Raw genomic sequence first — 19,352 nt, 5'->3', positions numbered from 1 at the left:
TATATTTGTAATGTACTAATTAGAAGAAAACAAAATTAATGGCATTAGTAAAAATTTTATTTTTTGTCAAATAACTATAAGATAATTAAGGAATAGTTAAATTTTAATTGACAAAACAAAAATAAATTGACAATGTATTAATTAAATAATGATACTGAATGTAGCAATAATTGTAACTAACTATTAATCAATTAATTAGTTGTAAGTAAAATACAATTTTGAGAATTTGCACAAAAAGATTTTTTTTTAAGTTGGTGTGCGATTTTCTAGAGTTTTTCTTATAAGTATTTTATTTGTTTATTTAGATAAACGAAATAAATTTTTTTAATGTCTGCTACTTTCAGTATCATATTAAGTAGTACATTATTGATTATAAATAATTATCTTAATTAATCAGATTGGAATATATTACAAAAGTAATCTAGTCGCAAAAAGTTAATTACTTTTAAAAATTAACTTCATAAATATGACAAAGTAAATAATTCAAAATGAATTTGACAAGTACGTGGTAAAAAACGTTTATAAAAACTAACACCAATACCAAATTATTCATGGTATGAACTTAAAAAAAAAGTTATAAGTTAAGTTTAACGTCAATTACTGTCGTAAAATGATGAGCTATAGTTGTAAAATAATGTTCGACCTATTAATATTTAAATAAAATATTTAATTTAATAAGTAATTATTTAAAAATATTTTTATTTAATAACAAGTATAACATTTAGGTGATAATAAATAGTTCTTTAATTAATGTCATTAATAATCTTATCAACAGCTTGAACAAATGAAGGAACAACTTTCGTTGGAGGTGGTGTGATTAATTTTTCATCATCAGGGCGATATTTGCCGGTTTGTACTAGGATACCACGAATCCCAACAGCTTGTGCACCACCTACATCATCTCTTACATCCTAAAACGTGATAAATTTAATTTGTGAGCTACGAATAATAATATAAAATAAAGTAAAGAAGGAATCGACTTACGTCGCCTATCATCACTGCCTCGCTTGGACTAATTCCTGCTAAAGCAGCTGTGAAAAATTTCTCTGTTGGTTTGCCAACTATTTCTGCTTTTACATTAGCGGCATATTCAAGTCCTTTGATGAAAGCACCAGGTCCTAGTGCTAATCCATCCGGACGTTTATAATAACGGCCCTCATGAATAGCAATCAACGAAGCACCTTCCAGTAACAATCTAAAATAATAATAATTGATGGTTACATTATTATATTTATTAATTTAAAGAATTAATTAAGAAAACAAATGACAAACCTACAGCCAATTTAAAAAAAAAAAACATTAAACCAAATAAATAATGTTTCTGTCTGCCCTGATTAAACAAAACTATTTATACTTAATGATGAATGTATATCTATATAATATTAACATTGAATCGTTTTTTTTTTTTTAATCAGGGTAAGGAAAGACGGTATGAATGTTATTAATTATTTATTCACAATTCTTGACAGTTAATGTTTAATAATTGAGGTAATTCATGCATTATTAAATTATCTGTGTGATTAGAGTCAGTATAATTAAATCTGACAATTAAATTTTACTAGTTAATTTAATGGTATAAATTAAACATGGATATTAATTTTAATTTTGTCTTTCTAGTACTTAAAACAGTCAGGAAACCGACGAGACGTTGTACAAAAATTATAAATAATATTAAATAATAAAAAGAAATGAATTTTATTCACGATATTGTGATTCGTTTATTTTAAATAATTATCATGGGTATGAGAGTATGAGAACAAAATTTAAATTAAACTAAATCAGTAGTATAATACAAGTAAAAAAGCAGCAGGAAAGTTAAAAATATAAGAAAGAAGGTAGTGCAATTCATGAATAATTATGATTATTTAATATGATAAAATTTACCGAAACCCTTTATTCAATTCTTCATAATTAAATTTATTTGGAGCTAAACCGACAACTACGGCATTAAATTCCTCATCAGTTTTAATTAAATCTTCAAAATCTTCCATCGCCGCAGAGTCAATAAGTAAAAATGGATTTAATTTTTTTGCAATTACAAGTTCTCTTGCAGCAGCCAGTGAACTAAATATTTCATCTTTTTTTATATCAAAACCCAAATTAGTTAAACGATTATGTAAAGATGATTTTGATTCTTTTGTCGTGTTTGTTACAAATTTTATTTTAGCATTTGTACTTCTTAATCTGTAATTCGAATTAAAAATAATTAATAAATTTTTGACATCCGCATGCGTATATGAATGTAAATAAATAAACAAAAATTATGCTCTTTATAAACTTACTTTTTCAATGCTTCAATAGCACCAGGAATAACAGTGTTATCAATATGAATTGTACCACTTAAATCTATAAGTACAGTTTTTATTTTATTTGCCATGTTAATGTTGATTTCGTATAAAAAAATAATATCATAAATAATTTTCAAATTCTAATTTATTTTACAGTCGAATTCCATTACCTCGGACAGATAGCCTACGGAGGAGCGGAAATTTTCTGAAAATTCCGACTTATCAAATGCCACCTCCTTTAAAAAGTAAAATACACGCATGTGTCTTTCATCACATGTATGAAATCACATATTTAAATATCCACAGACACATACAAATATATAACATCGGGTGGGAGACAGCGCAGCTCGTAGTAGGGATTAAGATTGAGGAGAAATTCCGCGTTAATGGACTTCGACTATATCTGAAGAATGAATTCTATAGTTTTGAATTCCGGTTTCCGGTAGCTTTCAAGTATAATAGAAAGAGATAGTAAGAGTTAAGAGAGACAGAGACAGACAACATTTAAGAACTACACGTGACATGGCACTTCTAGCCAAAAACGAAAATTTAAAACTAGTACCATGGTTTTCATTGTAAGTTAGGATTAAAGTGATTACAAATATAAAAAAAATTAAATTAATTAAAAAAAAAAAATTTTCAAATTTTTAGAGCGGAATGGCATCAAGTTTACAAAGAAATTTACTCAAACGATACCCAGGCACAGACAAAAGGTTATGAAACTCTGCTAGTATGGAAAGCCCGGTAAATATTATTTTTTGAATTAAAATACAATTATGATAATGAATAAATAAATAAATGTAAATTATTATTTATTTCTTTATACACTAGAATGCCGAAATTACCAGTTGGAGTGGACTGTACTCTTTCATTAATGCAAGTATGCCTTCGAGATAGAGATTGGAGTCCTAAAATAAACAAAGGAGAATTGCCACTGTCTTATGAAAATGACTTGTGTTTGTTATACTCGACGACAATTATGAAATTTTTAAATCATATTGCTAATATTGGTAATACAAGACATACTTCATTGTTTAAAATAGCAAGACAATTAAAAATACCCAAATGGATTGTTGAGTTGCGGCACAACGCAGCTCATGGGCATGAACTTGCTTCAATTGAATTATTGAGAACGGCAGCTAATGTCTTATTAAGTTGGATACACGATGAATATTGGACAGCAGAGGGTAAAAAAAGTATTGACGAGCAGTGTTCTATAGATTTTGATGCCGCTGACAATGAAGAAACTGCTGATGCCCGAGTACTTGTTGATCTCATTGAATTATGGATTGCCGTTGGTCTCTATATGGCCGTTGACTATCATTCTGTCTCTGATTTACCAGATGAAAATCTTCGTGACACATTGAATGATTTGAAAAATTACTCAAAAAAATCACGAAATAATGAAGACTTGGTCAGCAAAAAAGAAAATAATGACAGTGATTATCCTTTATCTGTAGCACGTTTATATTTATTGACTGATGTTTTTACAATTCTCAGTCGTTATAAAACTTCATATGACAAGACACAAGTGGTGTTAAATATTTTATTTAAAAATGAAGCTTTTTTGCCTACATCTGAGTTCCTTAAATTGCTTATTGCCAAGTCTGAGTCCAATGACATGCATGACGATCTACGATTACCAACAGCAATGATAAAACTTTGGCAGCCTTTTATTGCTATGATGCACGAGAGAAAAATGATTGAAGCTTTAACATTAAAATTAATTGACTTTGTAAACTCATCAGCTAATTATCACCGTAGATTATGTGCTGCATTGTGGATTAATTCAATTGCTCAAGGTTTAATTAAAATAAAAATAGCTCAAGATAAGATGCAGATCGAGTATTCAATGTTGAAGGATAATAAAAAAGTAAATCCAAAATTATTGGAATTAAAACTAAAAGAAGAAATAAATAAATCTCATCCAGAACTGGAGCACGCGCTTTGGTTGAATTGTATGTCTGCTATTCCATCGACGTTTATGAACATCAATTTTGCAACTGACTTAGCAATTAATGCTAATGAATTAACAATTAAATTTATTGAACCAATTTTAGATTTGGTTGAGCCACCTGTTGATCCAGAAAAAAAAAATAAATTGCTGTATCTTATTCGTATCCATACGAATGTTGATGTCGATACAAATAATATTACTAATGATAAACATTCTCAGTTTAATAATAAAATATATACTATTGGAGATGTTAAAAAAATTACCGGAAGTGAAGTTAATATTTTCGGTTGTAATAATAACAATAATAGTAATAATAATCACAGTAAAAATGTAGAAACAAGTGAGAAAATAATATTAGCTGATATGAAAGTACGCAATACTAGTTGGGAATTACCATCAGATAAATACAACTGGAAAGGAAGTGATTTTGGTATTTTGCCATGGCAAATTGATAATTTGGAAGGAATTGAACCTGAAGATGTTACTCCAAAATTACTATATTTTTCAAGAGAGTCTGATATTATTCCAGGAATAATTGACAGCAAAACAATTATATCTTGCAGTCAAGTTGATTGGGACACAGTTTTGCTAAAAAAAAAACAGCGAGTAAAACGTAAACGTAAAAATAATGACGCTGATGATATGATAAATAAAGCTATTGAGATAGTTAAAACAAAAAAACAATGACATCTTTTTTATATAAATTATAAATAAAAAAATATTTTAATAATTTCATACAAGATTTAAAAACTTATATTTAATGTATATGTTTATTTTATTTTATTTATTATATATTATTATCGCACCCCTAGTAACATAGACTAAATACTGTAATAATAAGTCAAAGCTTAGCTAACAGTATAAAAAAATATTAACTATCACAATACCTAGGCACCATTTTTTTTTTAAGTTTAATTATATATTTTTAATAATTGCTATTTTTTGTAGACATTTAAATAATATTTCAATTTAATTAACATCATATTTTATTTCAATCAATATAAATAACGAGGAGTGGACGGTTATTCGTTGTGAACATTTATATCGACATAGCAAAGATAAGATATTTGTAAATTATAATACTGAAATTAGCCGACGTCTAATAACTTTTTGATTTTTAAAATTTTCTACATGTGCATATTTTTTTTTTTTTTTTTTTCTTAATTGAAGTTGTTGAAAAAAAAAAAAATCGGAAATTGTTAATTGTCTGCTAACCTCAGGAACACGTAAATTATGCTAATAGCGTAGTAAATATTGGATTAAATTTACTTATAATCTATTAGGCTCAGCCTAAATATTTAACAAATCTACTAAAGTTAAAGATTTTTAAATTTTAAAATGCATTTCGTCTTTAAATCAATTAAAACCTTTACTTCAATTCTTTGGTTTCAATCTTTTTAAATATAAGATTGAATTGGACCCTTATAAATTCATAACAAAATTTCTTTATCCTAATGCATTGTTCAGGCTGCTAATTGCAATTTAATTTACGTTATAATTATCGTAGACACCAATCTTATTTTGATTATATATTCTTACGTTTCATTTTACTTACGAGATCACTTAGCGCTTTTTTGTGGCAATAATACCAAAGATTAAAATTATATTATATATAAATTTTAATATGAGTACGGAAAGTAATCTGTGGTATTGGTTTTTTTTAAAACTTCTTGAAGATGTCGAGAGGTTTCCAAACCAAATGGATCAAGAGGTTTACGTGCCATAGCAGCGACTCTAAAAATAATTTGTTTCAATGAATAAATTGTGACTTGATTACTAATTTAATTATCTGATTACCTTCCACCCGATATAGTACACAAAAATTTCCAATAAGATCCGCGTAGATTTTGTGGCTCAATAATAGCTGCATGAAAAAGTATAGCTGTACAAAAGCAATAGAAAAAAATATTAAACCACTTTATTTCCGGTAACTTTCCTGCTTCAACGCCATTATTCCACAGAAGCTAGACGTAAAAAATAATTCGGTTTATCGGATACAGTATAAAATTTAAAAAAATTATTGGTATGTATTAAATACCTGTAAAGATTTCCACATAACGTACAACGCTATCGTATTATTTGGAAACATTGCAAATGAAACGCTTGCTATTAAACCAGCGGGTATGGCGTGAAGTCTTGAATTTTTATTACTTACATTTCTCAATAAACATGACGCTAACTTTAATAAAAAAAAAAGATATATATAATATATTTTAAAGCTCATAAATAATTGTCAAGTAAATATATTAATATTTGATAAATTACCCGATAGATTCCAGAAAATCCACCAATAAATAGCGCCAAGTTAAAATTATTTTTTTTAAACAATTCCGCCTTCAGCAAACTAGGTTTCGTCATAAACTTTTTAAATTTAAATATTAAATTCAATCCTAGCTGAGTACATAATCCAATACCAAACATTTTAACACTTCCTCCGAGAATAAAATGTAAACAACTGTACGGATGAGGACACGAATTATGTCGCGCGCAATTTTTAATCCAGTTTATTAAATTTTGATAAACTTTCAATGATTCTTGGATTAAATTGTAAGAATGAATTTTTCTTCTTTTAATGTCAGTTTTATGATTCATTTGATAGTTTATATTTTTACTAGTTGATGGTTCAGAATATAAAACTTGTCGCTTTGCATTTTCAGGATCGTCATAAGGGCCGACGATAAATTTAAGAATCTTAAATATCGAATCACTTTTTGGCTTTTCGCTACGAAAGAAATAAAGAAGTGTGGCCATACTGGCTCCAAAAATATAAACATTTCCATATGGTATTGGTTCGATGTAACCTCGCCATACAATCATTCGAAATAATGTTTCTGTTGCCTACAACAACAAAAAAAAAAAAATTAAAACACCGTTAATAACTTTTTTATCTATAATAAGTCTCGTTAACATATACATACAATATTCGCGACATACAAACATAATAGTGTTCTTCTAGAAGGTCTTTCTATAATTATCGCAGCAAGACTGGAGAGAAAGGATGGAAGAAATGACACCGTTATAATATTAAAATTTCCTAATAATTTTCTGTAAAATAAATATTTCAATTAATTAATAATTAATATTTTAAAACTATGAACATAATATTTTTGCTATTGCTAAGAATGCTATGATGGAAGAGAATAATCATAGAATTCATGACCATTTCCATGATTATTTTCCGACGTCAAGATTTTGGAGACTACTTCTAATAGCAAATAGCAAGTAGCAAGTAGCAAATAGCATATAGCAAAATCAAATTCAACTCCGCCGTCCATCTAACGGCATTAAATAAATTAATATTTTAATTTTAAAGTAAGAGACCCAGTACTAGATCAGGGAACTAGTACATGATCACTCTATATTTATATTTATTAAATATATATAGATATTCAAATACATGGAGTGATCAGGTACTAGTTCCCTGAAAGGATGAAGTAAATAAATTTTTAATTATTTTAAATAAGATAAGAGACCCAGTAACTGATCAGGGAACTAGCACCTAATCACTCATGTATTTGTATATCTATATTTACTAAATTTTACTAAATATATCTATACAAATACATGAAATGATCGAGTACTAGTTCCCTGATTGGATACTAGGTCTATCTTACCTTAAAGTACAAATAAATACAGGATATGTATATGCACTCCATGATAAAAAAGCTGTTGATTGTAAAATACCAAGAATTGTTCTCAGTATATCTTTTTTTGAAGGTATTTTTCTTCTCATCAATAATGCTATCTGTAATTAAATGTAAATAGTACATTATTAATCATTTGTCATATTAAATAAATTTAAAATTGATAGAAAAAAATTTTAAAATTCATACGAGACGTAAAAAATTGTTATCTGCGAATATTCAAATATTTTTTTTTATAACATGACATTTGTTTACAAAAGCATGAAAATTATCGTAATGTCATTTTCAATATTATTAAAATCTGATATCAATCTTAGATAATTCACAAATTTGAACTGGTATTGATAATAAAGGATTTAGATAAATAAAAATAGCGTTGGACAATGAAAAAATTATCATTAAAAGACCTTGGATTAATCTTTTTAATGTGCAATTAAAAATTAAGCATTAAATAATTTTCGTAATGATAAGCAGTAATTAAAGAACAAACTGTCATTGTTAATCAAAAGTATGAAATTTAACACAAATAAATATAACATACCAAGTAAACTGTTGAATATATTCTAAGGGATTCTTGAAGTGCATGAAGCCCAAGTCCAACTTGAGCAGACATACATGAGTCTGTCCAAGGATGTGTAAAATCCTTACAACTGTTTGTATCAATCATAAATTTACTGAGTCTTGAAGGCATTTTAAATTTTTACTTAATTTTATTTCACTGAGTAGAGTATCCAGTATATATAAAAGATATCTCTTGAATGACTTAAATACACAATATCATGACATCAAACGTTAATACTTAATTTTTTTGCTGTTATTGTAATTAAAAATTATCAGAAGCTCACGAACTACAAAAACAATGAAGTAAAAAATGAGTAGTATGTAAGAAAAAATTGATTACGAAAAATCTTTAGCGTACTTTGACCACTTCATATGCATTTTATACTGAGTATATGACAATTTTGACGTTGTTATCTGCCTATTAACATTATGCAATAAATTCAGACTTAATAACAAACTGGTTTCTGATATATTATAAATACTGAATCGTATGATGTGACCTCGATTCGTAACATCACTTATTATTCAAATAAGTAATTCAATATTTAATAAATCAATCATTTATTTTCTTCTTAGTTATCATAACAATTGTTATATTTTTAAATTTACACTGACAAGTGACTAAAATCCACGTGAGGTTGGAGTACCTATTTATTTTATCAACAATTTACATTTGTATTGCATACACATATGGTTTATTCGTATGTACATCAATTGATAACTGACCTAATGGAAAAAAAATAAATAATAATAAGTATAGAAATTGGAATACATTTTTAAATACCACGGAGTGGATTATTTTAAACTTGCGCACGCATTCCCGCGCTTTGAATTTGGATATTTAAATTGAAAACTAAATATGAGGGTCAGTTTTTCAAACTGGGTTTTTTTTAAATACGGGTTTAAATTATATTATTGCTGGTAAATACATCTATATATTATTAATATATATAATAGACAATATATATATATATAATAGATATACTTACTAGAGATATTAATTATACCTGGATAAAAATAAACCTCGTTTTAAAAACTGGCCCTAAATTCTACGATTTGTTAAAGATATTCATTTAAATTTAAAGTGTTTTTCAAAAACTACCTCCCACTTTTTAAAAATATTAAATGACCTTGAACTGTCAATAGTATTAAAATTTATTCAACTAATTAAAAAAAGAACAACGCAGATATAATTTCGCCGTGATGTAGATTGAAAAAAAAAATGACAATTGATGTCAAGTAGAAGTCAAGTGAAATTTGGCTAAATTTTAGTTTGCAAAATTTGAATTTTAATATTGAAATGAAATTTAATTGATAAATTTCGTTTAACTTCTAATTGATAACAACTATAAGTAATTTTTTTTTTAATGAATCAATTAAATATTAAATATTTAGTCATCTTTATGTAAAAAAAATTATTGATCTATAATTAAATTAATTATGCATGATCTTGACAGTTAATTAACTAATATTGACTAAGAAAATAAAATGGTATCAATTAATATGGTAATAAAAATAAAATATTCGAAATTATGAAAGAAAATGAACATTTTATTTAAATATACAGACAATATTTCAATATATCTATAACATAGATAAATAATTAATTGAAATATAAATTATGATAATGTATTTACATTTAACGTTAATATAATAGCAAAGGAAACAATTAAAACTATTTTAAGTATGTAATATATAATATTATAACTGTACTCAGTACTTAAAGTTATTGTTGATAAAAAAAAAAACTAGCTATTAATCTTATCTCTAAGTAGATAGAACGTAAAATTTTATATACATTTTGAAGTCGTATAAATAACGTTTTTTGTTCAATTGGAGAAATTTATAGATTGATTTATCGGTTTCTACTAAAAAAAAGAAATTAATATGAAGAATTATGCTTTGTTACAAGGTTGAATGGTGTAATTTAGTGGAGGTGGAGGAACCAATAGTGGTAGAGGAGTAGGAGGAGGTGGAGCTTGGTTGGTACTAGGTGATGATGTTGTTTCAACGGGACGTAAAATAGCGCTGTAGGCTGCTAAATAACTTGGCCATAGGTGAGGAGGTGGAGGAGATCCCGGTGGTGGCGGTGGTGGTGAACGATCGTCCAAATCGTCCAAATCATCCAACATCATTGATGTCAATGGTGTGATTTTTGGCTTTTTCAGTTTTATTATTTTTACCTGTAAATAAGTATTTTATTTTTGTTACTATTTTTGTATAAATATATAATGAAATAGTTAAAATATTATGACTCACCTTGACTTTCTTCTTGATTTTCAATGGTTTGGCACGTTTGGCCTTCTTTCGATTTTTCCTAGACCTAGACCTTCGTATATGTTCATGAAGAGGATCGTGTAATGACATAGGAGCTGGTGGTGGTGGTGATGGCATGTCACCTTCACCGCCACTTGGACTTGTACCTTCACCTGGTTTTATACCATCAGCAAACTGTACTGATTTACGTGATCTACGTTGTCTTAGTGTTCGTATTCTTTTTTCTTCTGGGTCTATTTCATCTTCTTTTTCTTCATTCAAATTTGTCGGCAATTGATCTCCACTATTATTTTGTGTTAATACCTCTGTAGCACTAGAAGCAGTATTAGAATCATCATCTAGTACACCGTTAACAATTCTTTCATCCCATAGACCTGGAGGGACAAGAATCCCTTTTCTAGGTGGTGGGGGCAGCGGAGTTGTGACAGTGACATTAGCATTAGACGTTGACTCTTCATCAACAGTTTCATTAAGACTAGGTATTTCAACATCAGGTTGTGGATCAATTAAACTAATTACACGAGATTCATCATCTTCAATTTCTGCTTCAGGTTCCTCGTACTCATCTTCTTCTTCATCATCTTCTTCAACATCACCCTCATCATACTCCTCTTCTTCATCTTCATCTTCCGGAGCATTTTCATCTGGTTGTTCAAGTGGCGCAGTTATTGGGTCATCGAGATCTTCATCGTCAATTAAAGGCTTAGGTTGCGCACTCACTGCTACAATTTCTGCTTCACTTTCAATAGTTGTATCAGGTTCAACTGGTAAGTCAGTATTTATGCGACTACTAGATTGTCCAAGAGTTCGTTTAGCACGACGACGCATTTTTTCAATTTTTTTACGTTCTTTTTCAAGTCGTTTTTCTTCACGCAGTCGTTTCCGTTCTTCTTTTTCTTTTCGCCTGACTTCCATAATCGCTTCGTAGTTGTAGATCGGCTGAAGAAGTGGTGGTGCTTTTGGTGGTTCAAGTTTAGGAAGGGCTGCAATAGGTGGTGGTAGTGGTGGAGGTGGTGGTGGGATTGGTTGAATATGGTTGATTGAAGGTACAGGAACCATCATTGGAAGTGAAACTGCTGGTAAGACTGGTACATTAGTACCGATTGGCATTGGAACTGGAACAGGAACTGCTATTGGGACACTACTCATTGGTAATGGTGGTAGTGAAGGCGCTAATGTCGGTGTTGGTGCTGGTGCTGGTGGAGGTACAGGTCCACTCCAGTCTAATGATGTAGATGGTACAACTTGTATTACATTACCTACACGCAGTGTACGATTTGTATTGTTGTTTCCAGTTGATGATGGTGGTGTTGGTATGTCGTTTCTAATTCCAACAGGAGGAACTGGACCACTGAAGTCTGCTGGTACTACTTGTAGAACATTGCCCACTTGCAGCACTGTAGGCTGTTGTGGACGTACATATGGAGCATGAAGAGGTGCTGGAATACGAGGTTGGAGAACTGGCACTCCTGGAGTAGGTGGGTATGCCATTGTTTGTTGATATTTGGGAATATTGTAAGGATGAGGTGGTGGTGGCGGTGGTAATGGTGGCAGAGGTGGTGGTAATGACTCTTGATTTTTCTTAATTCCTAATTCCAATTCTAGTCTATCATCTAGAGAAAGACGCTTTGGAGAACTTACTGGTGGATTTATGGTGGTAGTAGTAGTAATAGTAGCAGCAGCAGCAATAGCTGGAGTAGTAATAGTAGTAGTTTCTAAACGTGGTGGATAAGTTAAATTATTTCCCCCGTAATAAGAATACTCGAATTGTTGTGTAGGCACTGGTATATTATTTGAATCGTCTATTCGTGGAACACATTGAGATTCTTCATGAGACAATGAATTCATTCCAGATGGATGAATAATTGTTTCTATTTTCTGAATTCGTTCTTTACTCGTGCTCCTTTGATATCTCATATCCCTAATAATATTTAATTTTCGTTGCTCTGGAGAAAATGATCTTGAATGCCGTGACCTATCTAATGATCTTCGAGAACGATCTGAATTTCTCAATCCTAATCGTGATCTTGATCGTGAAGATGATCGAGATCTTGATCTGAACCTTGAAATTGATCGTGACCGGCTTCTTGATCTGGATCTGCTCCATGACCGGGATCGAGAGCGACCTGTGTATCTACCACGGCCGGAAGATCTCGATGGAGATCCTCTTGATCTCGGGGAGAGCCGAGATGATTTTCGTGGGTCGGAAACTCTGGTGCCACGGCATGAGTCGGGGGATTCGCGAGATCTATCCCAATCGATATCACGGCTTCGTCGTTCTCTGCTTCTACTTCTACTTCTATAACGAGGCTTATCCAATTCACGGGTAAACGGAGTATCACTATCTTTTTCTAAGTTTATATTTTTATGGTACATATCCAATGCATCATGAGGCCTTTCTGTCAAATCACTCGGTCGTTTCTTATCAATATTATAAGAGCCTCTCAAAATTTCCATAGGGTCATAAGACTTATCACCTAATTTTCCTCGATTCCAATCTCTTTCGTGGCTTTTATCACAACTATGATCACGTTCACGGTTTCTATCACTTTCAGTACTTCTATGGGAACGATCTTTGCTAGTAAAAGCTTTCAACCGCCCACGACGATCTGGACTTCTCGAAAATCTTTCTCTCTTATCATCAACACGACCAATACGTTTTTGACGATCCCATGACAACCTGTCGTCTCTTCTAGATGGGGTTCTACTTCGACTTCGACTCCAGCTACGACTTCTACTACGACTTCTATTCCACGAAACTGGCGAACGCTTCTTATCTTTGAAACCACGATCACTGAGAGGACTAATCTTTTTATGATCAGCATTAAATGAAGATCCTTTGAAATCCTTATTATCAATCTTTGACCGATCTTTGACTGAACTACGACTACTACTGCGATAACTCGAAGCACTTCCTCTATCTTCACTACTACGAGTTTTAGATTTTTCGTTGTCATTTCGTGATGATGAGCTTCGTTTTGAATCACATTCTGGAGATCTTGAATAAGATCGAAGGCGAACTTCTTGGAAACTTTGACGGAATGTTCCTTTTTCGACAGTACTATCTGTTCTATCTCGAGTAAGAAAACGAGTATCATCGAATTTTGGTATAGGAATTTCTGAAGATTCAATTGATTTATTAGTCTCAACAGATTTGGATGACAATAACTCTTCAGGACTTAATTTAAACGAGGATATATCTATATCAATTTTCGTGTCCGGTAGTTGAGTAAAGTCACCAGTAGATTCAGGTGCTGCAAACTGAGCAAATATATTCATACGCAACTTTTTCATTGCTTCAGTTTCTACGGCAGGACTAGGATTTTTAGATCCAGAATATTTAGATTTAGATGAAGAATCATGTTTATGTCGGCTTCTTTTATCATTTTGTGTATCGCTGTCACTGCTTTCACTGCTGCTACTGCTGTCACTACTATCACTGCTACTGTCACTTGATTCCTTTTTACTTTTAGATGCCTTTGCAGATTTAACACCAGTGATAAATGATGATTGACTTTCCCAATCAACTTCTTCCTCTTCCCAATTAACAGGCACAAGATTATCATCTTCCAGGTCTTCTTCCTCTTTTAATAGGACTGGACTAGGTTCAGCCCATCGCGTAGTCGGCGGCACTTGTTGCTCAGGTACGATTTCCACAGCTTTATCTTCACTCTCAGGAGTAATTTCTACCCATCCTGAAGGCTTTTCTTCTTTTGCATCCTCATCTTTTATTTTAGCTGAATCATCTGGGAGATCGACAGGTTTTGATTCTTCTTCTTTTTCTTCCTCAACAATATTCGGAATAAGCGATGATGCCACTGGTTCAATGATCGATTGTTCATCCTGCACTTTTAACTCATTTTCTTTTTTAATTTTCTCCTCCATCAACATTTTTGCTTCACGTTCACCTTCTTCTTCTTCGTCTTCCCAAATTCTCAATGGGCAAATTCTATTAACTTGTTTCTTTTTATTTTCACGTTGTGTTTTGTTTTTTTCAATAGCAATGTACGTATCAGTTTTACTATCATACAGTAACCCTTTCTCAAGTTTTTTATCAATTTTTGCTGTTGATTTATCCTTTGAGGAATTTGACGCAAACTTTTCCAAAGCATCCAAACTATCAACTTCCCAATCATTGATAACAGGTAAATTTTCATTACTCTCTTCGAGTTGTGTCAAAGATGGAAAATGTAAAGCATCAAAATCATATGATTCTGATAATTTAGCACGATATTTTTTAAGTTTTTTAATCAACTCAGACTGACTTGGTGATCGTCGTTTTGAACGATTTTTCTTTTTTCGTTTTTCACGAGACTTTTTCTTTTTATTGCTGTCACCATCCGATGATCCACTGCTGCTATTACTTGATGTACTACTTGTACTAATACTGCGACGTTTCTTTTTAATTTTTTTGACTTTTTTACTGCGTGAACTATCTCTTTTACTTTTCTTTTCACTTAGCTGATCACTTACAGTATCAGTATTTATCTCAATAACATCACTAGGTTTATCAACTGGTGAATGATGTACGGATTCAATATCTTTTACAGATTTATGCTCATCCTCCACGACAGCAGTATCTTCATTTACAACTTCATTTGAAATTTCTTCTTGCTGTGGTTCTTCAATTTTTGGTGCCTCCTGCTGTGAATCATCAGGCTGCTGTGAAGTCACTTGTGAACTAGAGTTGTTGTCCCATACTTGAAAGAGTTTTTCAGCTGACGGCACTTTTGTGATGGGTTGGGTAGATGCTTTATCTTCTGGAGATCCTGTAATTCGAGTAACTGTAGAACCTAACGCAACACTTACATTTGCTCTGTTAACTTCAGCCTCCCAGTATGGTGAATGTGACACCTCTTCTTTAATTACTACCCCGAGACTCTCATTTTCAATTTTATTTTTACTCTCACGGTTCATTTTTTGTATTCTTTTCTTCTCAGTAGATTTAGATCGTCTTCGTTTGGACACTTTATGTTGTTTTGAATCCTTTCTTTTCTTTCGTTTGCGCGTAATTTCATCAAATTCAAAACTTGAATTCGAAACAGTGCTATCTTTTCTTGCACGTTTTTTCTTATTTCTAAGACGCAATTTCTTTCTATTTTTTCTTTTTTTTCTCTTTTTCTTTGATGAATGACTAGATTCATCACTAGAATCATCACTATCACTACTAGAACTATCGGAACTTGAATCTCTTGTGCGTTTCTTCTTTCTCTTTTTTTTGCGTTTTCTTTTACGTTTTTCATCCTCGGATTCTGATGAGCTTGATGAAGAATCACTGCTATCACTAGACGATACTGTTTTTCTATATTTCTTTTTCTTACGTTCTTTTCTTTTCCGCAATTTATCAGATTTCGATGATCTTCTATGTTTTGGCGTTCCTCGAATATTTGCCCAGTCACTTATTCCGGGATCAAGTTCAATTGTCTTATCAATCTTTTCGATTTTAACAGGAGCACTTTCTGAATTATTTTTAGAGTGAATAAGAGGTGCACTTTCTACAACAGGATCAAAATTTTGTATATCTGAAGCATGTTCGACATCTTGATCGTCCGTTTTTTTGTTACAATCATCAGTTATCGGTGGATTAAAAACGACTTTTGACTCAACTTTAACTTTCACTGGCGATTCATTTTCAACAGTTTGAACAATGTCTTCTGTGTTATCTGCTTCCTCTTCATTAGCGACCATCTTCATAAATTGTTCGTATTCTGACACTAATTTTTCTCCAACTTCAACTTTTTCCCCCGATTTATCGTCATCGTTATCTGTTATTGGTGTTGTTGTAATTTCACTAGATACTACTTCAATAGCTATGTCTTTACTTGATATCTCTTCATTAGATTCTACTTTATCTGATTCCATTTCATTCGATACATCTTCATTTGGCATTATTTCATTAACAGAAGATGCAGGTGTTAAGTTTACTTTCTCAGATGAAGACATTTCTTCATCTTCATCAACTTTATCTTCTTCTTCGTCTTTCTCTACTTTTTTATCATTATCTGTTACTTCTTCTTCTACGTCTTCTTTCACAATAGGCGTTATTTTTTCTACTTTGTCTTTTTCTTCTTCTTTATCTCCTTCTTCTTTTTCGTTTCCGTCATCTTCTTCATTATCTGAAGTTTCTGACTGACTCTCAGATGAACTACTAGAAGAATCGTCTACTGCTGCAGCTGCCTCATCTTCACTATCCCACCTAGACTTTGGAGGTTCAGCAGAATTAACTGGAGACAAAGATTTGTCAATATCTTTTACTTCATACTCAGCTTGTCTAGACTCAGCGTTATGAATTTGTCCAAACCATTTTTTGGGGCCTTGTTCTTCTTGGTCAAGATTTTCCTTTGAAGACCCAGCGACAGCATGAGATATTTTTCGCATAAGATCAGAACGATCTGGAGGAAGCATCTGATAAAGCTGTTGACAAGGAAGCAAAAGGGAAATATTAGGATTCTCACAGTAAAATAAACCCTGACCATTACATTTCTTTGTAATACGAATTGATTCAGGTGGATACTGTTTTTTGGTTTCATTTATTCCATCAACAGTAACGCAAGTTCGTTTTACATGATGAGTTCCAATCATCAACATGTGATGTAATTGTGCATTATACTCTTGTGGCGTTTTAAACTTAACTTCCTTATTGATAGGAGTATTTGTACCTTCATTAATGTCTACTGATAAAGATCTAGCTCGTATCTGACCCCCTTGTCTTTTGAAACTTCTCCAATCAATTTTTTCAATCGGTTCAAATTGTTCCTCTCTTTTTTCCTTTCTATGATTATTGTAATTACGATGTCTATTGAAATATGGTTTATCATGTTTGTGTATTTTCATTTTATGCTGCTGATCCATTTCCAGTGAATTACTGCGACGTCTGTTCCTGATAAAATTATCATTTCTTCTTTCTCTACTTCTAGAACGATCACGAAAGTCATTAAATTGCCATCGTCTATCATTGAATTTACGATCACCGTAATAATTTTGATTAAAATTACCACGACGAAAATTGTCATTGTGAAAATATTGATTACGACGATCCCATTGTTGATGCCGACCAAAATTTTTATTGCGATCATTCCTATCGTCATTTCTTTCATTATTCCTATCGTCATTTCTATCATTATTCCTGTCGTCATTTCTATCATTATTCCTTTCGTCATTTCTATCGTTATTTCTATTGTCATTTCGATCGTTATTCTTATCATCATTTCTATCGTTATTCTTATCATCATTTCTATCGTTATTCTTATCGTCATTCCTATCATCATTCTTATCGCTATTAAGTATAAAATTATCAATATCATTTTTTTTTTCAATCAAATAATTAGTCAATAATAGTTTTTGTTTAGCATCTTCACGAATAATCTCTTCAATTGCCGCTATCTTTGTCTCAACTCTTTTTTTAGATTTTTTAGTAGGTGAGCTCCTTGTCGGTAATTGAACATCATGTTTCTCAATTGTTTCCATCTTAATGTCAACTTTATTTTTACTTTTATTAACGTCAGTAACCAAATTTTTAATACTATCTTTAGACTTTTTTTTATTTACTTGAAATGAATTTATATTGCGATTCTTGTTAAAACTAAAACTTTTTTCAACAGGCTTTTGTATTACTGATGGTGGAAATTTATTAGCAAATGCCATTAATCGTTTCTTAGCTTGAGCTTTACCTAGAACTGGTTTGGTTATTTTAGGACTATCAGCTGCGGATTCATCATCACCAGGACCACGATTACTGTCTGGCGTTTCTGATCTATCAACATTAGCTGCACTGCTCGAGCTCTGTGACACATCATCTTTAGGTTGTTTTGGATCACTCAATCCTGGTGATTCCATTGCCACTAACTCTTAAATACTCGTACTTTAAACCTTCCCAGATAAAAAAATATTTCATCAATGAAAAATAAAAAAATAGTTGACAAATTTTAGTCTTATGTAAATAAATTTTTTATTCAATTTACTTACCGGGTATATCAATACAATGCTATATTATATATTTACATGAATGTATACATACAGATCAATAAATGCATTGAGCGTCATGATAAATATCAATTTTTACAAACTTAAAAACTTTTTTTTTATTTTACGATAATTACACTATAAATTATTGTTAATTAAGAATATATAATTTGGCAATACACAAATATATGACGGTCATTTTGGTTAAACTAACAATTGCCAAGATGGTAAAATTAAATTAATTCAGGTTTGGCGGCAGCACTGATATTTACTCGAACCGGTTAATTTAAAATTTATGAGTATGAATGTAACAGATATGAAACAATTCATAAATTGTAGATAAATAAATTAATTAATTAATTAAACAATGAAATTTAACAAAATGCGCGCACTGATTTTTCATTTATCTGAATATGCATTTTGTAATTTTTATTCTGCTTACAATTTATTTATTATAAAATTTAAAAAAATTATTAAATGTCAGCTACATTCACACTCGTAATTTATGAGTGTAATGTAGAAGACATCAAACAAATTTAAAATTATTAATAAATAGAGTAAATAATTAATAAAACAAAATTTTTTAAAAAATGCGTATTTAAAAAATTTTGAAATTAATAAGTGCATTTTTTATAAATATTATTATTTTAATTATTTACTCTA

General features: G+C 30.8%; 4 protein-coding genes across 4 annotated transcripts; 1 reads left to right on the top strand and 3 right to left on the bottom strand.

The window, feature by feature from the left end:
* Positions 1-677: 677 nt before the first annotated feature.
* LOC103573338 (haloacid dehalogenase-like hydrolase domain-containing protein 2) lies at positions 678-2,536 on the bottom strand. The gene is made up of 4 exons (XM_014442077.2): positions 2,283-2,536; positions 1,885-2,184; positions 985-1,195; positions 678-911 (listed from the first exon to the last, which is right to left on the bottom strand). Exons 1-4 carry the CDS (start codon positions 2,375-2,377, stop codon positions 744-746), a joined length of 774 nt encoding a protein of 257 aa, XP_014297563.1. The 5' UTR covers positions 2,378-2,536; the 3' UTR covers positions 678-743.
* A 187-nt stretch (positions 2,537-2,723) lies between these two features.
* On the top strand, positions 2,724-4,999 carry LOC103573339 (ribosomal biogenesis protein LAS1L). The gene is made up of 3 exons (XM_008552374.3): positions 2,724-2,863; positions 2,940-3,032; positions 3,120-4,999. The coding sequence occupies exons 1-3, from the start codon at positions 2,811-2,813 to the stop codon at positions 4,930-4,932; spliced, it is 1,959 nt and encodes a 652-aa protein (XP_008550596.1). The 5' UTR covers positions 2,724-2,810; the 3' UTR covers positions 4,933-4,999.
* A 76-nt stretch (positions 5,000-5,075) lies between these two features.
* LOC103573264 (transmembrane protein 135) lies at positions 5,076-9,170 on the bottom strand. The gene is made up of 8 exons (XM_008552277.3): positions 8,809-9,170; positions 8,431-8,737; positions 7,860-7,990; positions 7,164-7,290; positions 6,511-7,083; positions 6,284-6,424; positions 6,043-6,209; positions 5,076-5,979 (listed from the first exon to the last, which is right to left on the bottom strand). Exons 2-8 carry the CDS (start codon positions 8,578-8,580, stop codon positions 5,865-5,867), a joined length of 1,404 nt encoding a protein of 467 aa, XP_008550499.1. The 5' UTR covers positions 8,581-8,737; positions 8,809-9,170; the 3' UTR covers positions 5,076-5,864.
* Positions 9,171-10,065: 895 nt separating this feature from the next.
* On the bottom strand, positions 10,066-18,893 carry LOC103573265 (serine/arginine repetitive matrix protein 2). Its single transcript, XM_008552278.3, has 3 exons — positions 18,693-18,893; positions 10,710-18,596; positions 10,066-10,633 (listed from the first exon to the last, which is right to left on the bottom strand). Exons 2-3 carry the CDS (start codon positions 18,561-18,563, stop codon positions 10,346-10,348), a joined length of 8,142 nt encoding a protein of 2,713 aa, XP_008550500.1. The 5' UTR covers positions 18,564-18,596; positions 18,693-18,893; the 3' UTR covers positions 10,066-10,345.
* Between the last annotated feature and the right edge of the window lie 459 nt (positions 18,894-19,352).

Source organism: Microplitis demolitor, chromosome 8 (assembly GCF_026212275.2).
Source record: "Microplitis demolitor isolate Queensland-Clemson2020A chromosome 8, iyMicDemo2.1a, whole genome shotgun sequence".
In the NCBI taxonomy this organism is placed as follows: domain Eukaryota; kingdom Metazoa; phylum Arthropoda; class Insecta; order Hymenoptera; family Braconidae; genus Microplitis; species Microplitis demolitor.
This window is presented reverse-complemented; position numbering and strand designations above follow the sequence as displayed.

What these genes read in the sequence shown, in the direction of transcription:
- LOC103573338 (XM_014442077.2), bottom strand. Translation starts at nt 2,377, where the DNA reads ATGGCAAATAAAATAAAAACTGTACTTATAGATTTAAGTGGTACAATT. An exon ending in GCTATTGAAGCATTGAAAAA is followed by an intron (nt 2,185 to 2,282) that starts GTAAGTTTATAA and finishes TTCGAATTACAG; the next exon opens with ATTAAGAAGTACAAATGCTA. An exon ending in GAATTGAATAAAGGGTTTCG is followed by an intron (nt 1,196 to 1,884) that starts GTAAATTTTATC and finishes TTATTATTTTAG; the next exon opens with ATTGTTACTGGAAGGTGCTT.
- LOC103573339 (XM_008552374.3), top strand. Translation starts at nt 2,811, where the DNA reads ATGGCACTTCTAGCCAAAAACGAAAATTTAAAACTAGTACCATGGTTT. An exon ending in CTAGTACCATGGTTTTCATT is followed by an intron (nt 2,864 to 2,939) that starts GTAAGTTAGGAT and finishes TCAAATTTTTAG; the next exon opens with AGCGGAATGGCATCAAGTTT. An exon ending in CTGCTAGTATGGAAAGCCCG is followed by an intron (nt 3,033 to 3,119) that starts GTAAATATTATT and finishes TTTATACACTAG; the next exon opens with AATGCCGAAATTACCAGTTG.
- LOC103573264 (XM_008552277.3), bottom strand. Translation starts at nt 8,580, where the DNA reads ATGCCTTCAAGACTCAGTAAATTTATGATTGATACAAACAGTTGTAAG. An exon ending in TATATTCAACAGTTTACTTG is followed by an intron (nt 7,991 to 8,430) that starts GTATGTTATATT and finishes ATTTAATTACAG; the next exon opens with ATAGCATTATTGATGAGAAG. An exon ending in GTTTGTATGTCGCGAATATT is followed by an intron (nt 7,084 to 7,163) that starts GTATGTATATGT and finishes TTGTTGTTGTAG; the next exon opens with GCAACAGAAACATTATTTCG.
- LOC103573265 (XM_008552278.3), bottom strand. Translation starts at nt 18,563, where the DNA reads ATGGAATCACCAGGATTGAGTGATCCAAAACAACCTAAAGATGATGTG. An exon ending in AAATCAAGAAGAAAGTCAAG is followed by an intron (nt 10,634 to 10,709) that starts GTGAGTCATAAT and finishes ACTTATTTACAG; the next exon opens with GTAAAAATAATAAAACTGAA.